Source organism: Buceros rhinoceros, unplaced genomic scaffold (assembly GCF_000710305.1).
Source record: "Buceros rhinoceros silvestris isolate BGI_N320 unplaced genomic scaffold, ASM71030v1 scaffold20871, whole genome shotgun sequence".
In the NCBI taxonomy this organism is placed as follows: Eukaryota; Metazoa; Chordata; class Aves; order Bucerotiformes; family Bucerotidae; genus Buceros; species Buceros rhinoceros.
Window position 1 is genome coordinate 1 of NW_010392758.1, and position 5,400 is coordinate 5,400.

General features: G+C 47.6%; 1 protein-coding gene across 1 annotated transcript; it reads left to right on the plus strand.

The window, feature by feature from the left end:
- Positions 1–405: 405 nt before the first annotated feature.
- Positions 406–4,772, plus strand: SRSF3 (serine/arginine-rich splicing factor 3). Its single transcript, XM_010144620.1, has 5 exons — positions 406–611; positions 1,113–1,247; positions 3,431–3,469; positions 4,206–4,292; positions 4,510–4,772. Exons 1-5 carry the CDS (start codon positions 406–408, stop codon positions 4,535–4,537), a joined length of 495 nt encoding a protein of 164 aa, XP_010142922.1. The 3' UTR covers positions 4,538–4,772.
- The last annotated feature ends 628 nt before the right edge of the window (positions 4,773–5,400 follow it).

Here is a 5,400-nt window from a genome sequence, read left to right on the forward strand (position 1 = left end):
CCCAAGGCATGTGCAGCTTCCCCCAGTCCGGCTCTGGGAACAATGGAGCCCGTCTCCGCGCAGCGCTCCCCCTGCAGGCCCGGCCCCCGCTGTGACCCGGCGGCGCGGCAGAGGGGCGCAGAGAAACACCCCTTTCAAAGTTGGGAGCCTTCACAGTAAACGAAATTCCCTGAGGTGGTGAATTTTAATCACAATTACAAGAGCTAGCTTTTTAGTTTGGTCTTAAACGCACACACCTGCGGCCTCTCCCCCCTTCCCCCCTCACCTGGTTAATGTTTCTATCACATCAGATCGTATAACTTTTAAAGTTTATGGGAAAAGCAAGCAACTGCATTAAATCCCCTCTCAGTGAATAAACACTTGCTGCGTGTTAAATCTGCATGAGCTTTTTTTTTTGTCCTAGCGATGCATCGTGACTCTTGTCCACTGGACTGCAAGGTTTATGTGGGTAACCTTGGAAACAATGGCAACAAAACTGAACTAGAGCGAGCTTTTGGCTACTACGGACCACTGCGCAGTGTATGGGTGGCAAGAAATCCTCCTGGTTTTGCCTTTGTGGAATTTGAAGATCCACGAGATGCAGCTGATGCAGTAAGAGAACTAGATGGAAGGTAAAATGTGCTTCTTGTGATTTTGACTTGCCTGGTGAAAATAGGAGAAATGGTGGGTAGTGGTGCAGTAAATTGGGAAGCTTCAACTGGCAAACCCGAGGACTTGTCACGCTTGTGCAGTATTTATTTGTGCAGGGATGTAAAGGTGGTCTTTCTTAGTGCAGGAATAGCAAGAGGTTTGAGTTGTGTCAAACTTTGGAGACTAAGTCCAAAATGTAAAATGAACTGTCCCATTTTGGAGTTGGACTCCCATGTTAGTCAGGACTTGGACATTTTGGGAGTATTAGTGAGATAAAAGATGGTGTTACTGTAAAGAGGCAGAACTGACCAGAGGGACTCTCCTTGGTTCCCCTTCTGCCTGCTTTAATACTGAATACTCTGTACTCTTGACTAATAGACAACACGTTTTCCCTCGTATTTTTTCCCTTCTCCACTCTGTAGGTTTTCTTCTGCATAGACTTGTCCCTGGAAATTCTAACCAATGTCAACCTCTCTTCCCAGAACCCTCTGTGGGTGTCGGGTCAGAGTGGAGCTCTCCAATGGTGAGAAGCGGAGTCGGAACCGTGGTCCACCTCCATCCTGGGGCAGGCGTCCCCGAGACGACTATCGCAGGAGAAGTCCTCCTCCTCGTCGCAGGTACCCGAGGGCAAAGAACACTCGTAGAGTGTTGGCACTGTTACCACTTAGCATCCTAGAAGCAGGCTTTTTTTAAAAGCATGTTGATGGATAACATTCCTTTATCTGATGACAATTTGGAGATTGCAGATGCTAACAAAAGAAAAAAAGAGAACAAACCCCCAACCCCACAAAATCGAGGTGAACTTAAGTGGTGTTGAATGTTGGCTTTTGTCCTTAGGTCACTGTGGTAGTCAGCCCCCTCTGTCCTGGACTTCCCCTCCTTCCTCCTAAAATCTGCTCATCTTCTAGTCACACTTTCCCTTTCTTCCCCATACTTCAACTTAGGCTGTTCCTTTCCTTTATTCCATAATGGCAAAACATGACATACGGCAGCTTAGCATCTCCATACAGATGTTTCTCTGCTTTGTTTGCACAATTTAAATGCTTTCCAAGTAGGCAGCTGTTTAATAATAGATCGAGGAACAGTTGCTCTAAGCATCTAGAATCTTTACAGCTCAGTGCTAGCTTGGAATTAAAGCAGTGGGTGACCTTCCTGTCACTGGAGGTTTGCAAACCCAGCTCTAAGATGTAGCAGGATTTTTGGTAACTGGCAGATTCTTGGGCCCAGACTAGTTGGTCTGGCGGTTTAAGTCCGCAGGGTGGATTTTGCAGGACTGAGTTGCCCTGCTGCAGGTGAGTGAGGTCCTCCCAAGTCAGGGGTTCGAGCTTTCCCTGTTGCTGTTTTAAAATGACACGTTAGGTATTTGTTAGCGAATAGATGGTTGTACTGATGGCTTGTTTTTCATTTTTTTTATGCTTTTTGGTCCATCTATTAATAAAAATGAACCCGTTACAGAGTCACCATCATGTCTCTTCTCACCACCCTCTGAGTCTGCATTAGCCAGTCAACTAGCCCTTTCGGCGTCATGTGACCAGCGCGCCCCATGCAGCTTGGCTGGTGTCGTTTCACATGACCCAGGCATGGCCAGTCGTCAGGTTGCACCGCCCTTTGGTTCCCGAGCATGCTGTTTTCTCTCAGCCTTCTCTCCAACCTTAACCAAATCGGCAGCAGCCACCTCGACCGCCCACACATTCCCGGCCAATCAGCTCAGCTGTTTATTTACCAAATGTCTTCACAACAACTACAGCAGCAGCCTTCGGCTAACAAAAAAGCAGGAAAAATCCACAACACCCCCTTCGCCAACCAACTAAATCCAACGCAACATCTGGCAAAACCTTTTCAGCAAATTCTTCTTGGCAGTCAGTCCGGCAGCCTCACCTCACCATTTCTAGCTTGTTGAAACCAAAAACTAGTAAGTTTTTCCTGCTTATACAGTTTACTGCTGGTTAAAATAAGGAGTAAGCGGCTTATAAGTAATTACTTTTCTCAATCAAAGGCTGGCTGTGCATAATTGAGTGGTAACGTACATATGTTGCTTGAGAAAACTTTTAAGGGTGATATGGAAGCTCTTACACTGTGAATAACTTAAAAAAAATGGTATATTTGCATGTGAGATGCCAAACTAAATTTTGACTAGAGCTCTAACAAACGTAGCTTTTCCTTGCCAGAAAAAAAATCCTATCACCTTTAAATGGTTTTACTAACAGTTTTCAAAACTTAAAACAATGACTTTTTGGGATGAACTGGGCCGAGCTAAGGTTATTTTTCTTATTTTTACTTTTTAAGAAAATAGTGTAACCACCCTCGATGGCATTAAAAATTGACAATCACCAATATGCAGTTCTAATGTCGCACTTAATGGCATTATCAATATTTACACTGAGCGCATTCTCACTTTTTTTTCCACGTGGTATCTCTTATGTCTTGTTCTGGACCTTTTTGGCTTGCATGGGTTCCAAAACATTTGGTCTGTGCTATTGTATTTTTTTTTGGAACCACTTGTGGGACTTTGGTGTGGTGTCTGGGCAGTGTATTGAGTGCAAATGGAAAGTGTTGCATTGGACAACTCTGCTGTGAAGCAATTGGTAGTTAAAGTGATCTCGCGGTTGGAAACGTGCCGTTCACACTGAGCTTTGGTTTACTGCCTAATCCTCCCATGCCTTTGACTGGATGATGGATGCCAGTTATTCTTGGCACGTTCCCTGGGCCCAACAGTGAGTTTGACAAGTTGGGAAATGCCTCACCCTGTTAATGCTGGAAGAACTGGTAAAAAGCCTCACATTTCTTTTTCTGGTTGTAGATCACCGCGAAGGAGAAGCTTTTCTCGGAGCCGCAGCAGGTATGTGTCTGTTAATGACAGTACAGGCAGGAGCTCCACAGAGAAATGGATCCAGCTTCACCTTTGGGCTGGGACATGGAGAAGGTCTGGGGCGGGCATTCTGATTCGGCAGTGGGCATTCTGTCACCTGCCTGGAATCCATCCAGTCCCACAGTGGTTTGAGATTCCCAGTTGTCAGTCGAAGGATATGGAGCAGGGGACCCAGTTTTTCTGCTCTATGGCTGGCCCAGGTTCTTGCCAGCTTCTCCCGCAGTCGCTGTGTTCATGTGCTGCTCTCCTCCAGGTCCCATGATCCACAAGTGATGAGGAACACAGGTCCTGCTGTTGTGTACTGCAGCAAGTTGGAGTGTGACACAGGCTGGTGTTGGGCTCTCTGGTGCTGCTGGAGTTTGTGGGGATTGTTAGGTCGTTGTGGTATATGGTCCTGCAGGAGGGGGTGGGCAGTGTGTGAGGACATGCTGTGCTCGCTGAGGCACTGTCCCTTGCAGCCTGACTCCAAACTGATGTAAGCTGCTGCAGAGGAGTAGGGGCCTGTGTCTGGCACGACTTGAGCTGTGTTGTGTGGCTCCAGCCGATTGATTATTCTTGCCTGGAGGAGAGGCTAATGCCGTAATCTTGAACAGGCTCCCAGTCCAAACCCTTCCTGCCCAGGGGGAGGAAGCTCTCCAGCCAGCCCTGTAATGCAATGCAGTGTGGCTTTGGTGCCGTAATCACTGTGCATGGTCATCTTCCACAGGTCCCTCTCCAGAGACAGAAGGAGAGAGAGGTCGCTCTCACGGGAGAGGAATCACAAGCCTTCTCGGTCCTTCTCCAGGTCTCGCAGGTAGGATGACGCTGGCGTGGTCGTGTGCTTTGAGCAGGTCTGCGGGAGTAATGGTTTAATGTCTTGGTGATCCCGCAGAAGGTTGTGGTGGGGAATCGTCTGCAGTGTCTTAGGAGGTTTTTTACCTTGAGTAGTTAAAAGTCTCTTTGATGGGGGGCGAGGATAAGGCAAAACATTCTCTTTGCACCTGGGTACTAATGTGTCTTTCCTCCCGCAGTCGCTCCAGGTCAAATGAGCGGAAGTAGGCCTGTGGGGAGGAGCTGTGTACAGGACACCATTCGGTGGGAGGACAGGAGGAGTATGTACAGAACATTGTTTTGTTTGGAAACTTCATAAAGCTTGGTGCATTTTTAAAATGTTTTAGCTGTTGAACTCGCTTTGTTCCTCGTATCTTGTAACAGGTGGCAGGTGTAAAGATGTGAATCTGTATATGGTTCTGAGCAGGTCCGATGATTTGTACTATTAATGCTTTACAATGTACCAGTCACGCCCGTCTGCGTCCGTGTTGCGTGAGGAGTGGTTTCTCTTGCCTGGAGGAACGTGTCTGGTTGGGGTGTGCTGGGACGGGGGGATTGACTGGCGCTCAGCCCATGGGCAGAAGTGAAGATGGGCTTGTGGTGGTGGCGCGGCCGGGAGCCGCTCGTCGGTGCAGAACCAGATGTGGATGCTTCATAGCCCAGTCTCGGGGATAGTGGGGACTGTTGAGCCAGTGGCGTGTGAAGGGAATGACTGAGCTGCAGTTCTGTCCAGAGCTCGAGTTCTGACTCCCATCACCTGGAACTGAGCCCTTCCTATTACGTGGAATACAGATTTTTAGCCGTAGGGTCAGCTGATTTTGTACTTGATGTGACTAGAGTACCTGTTGAATCAGTGAGTGGTGGTTGGCCATCTATTCCAGAACCTCGGAACAGACCAAATACACGGCAGAACTGGCAGCTGGAGTGGGTGTGTTGCGCGTGGGATGGTACATTGTAAAAACGATGAATTAAACATTTCTTTACTGTACAAGAATTTTCATGTCACTTGTAAAATGTCTTTTGTGAGATCCTTGGGATTAAAGTTTTGGTTACAACTTGTGGTTCGGTATTTAACTGGGGTACTTAGCGCA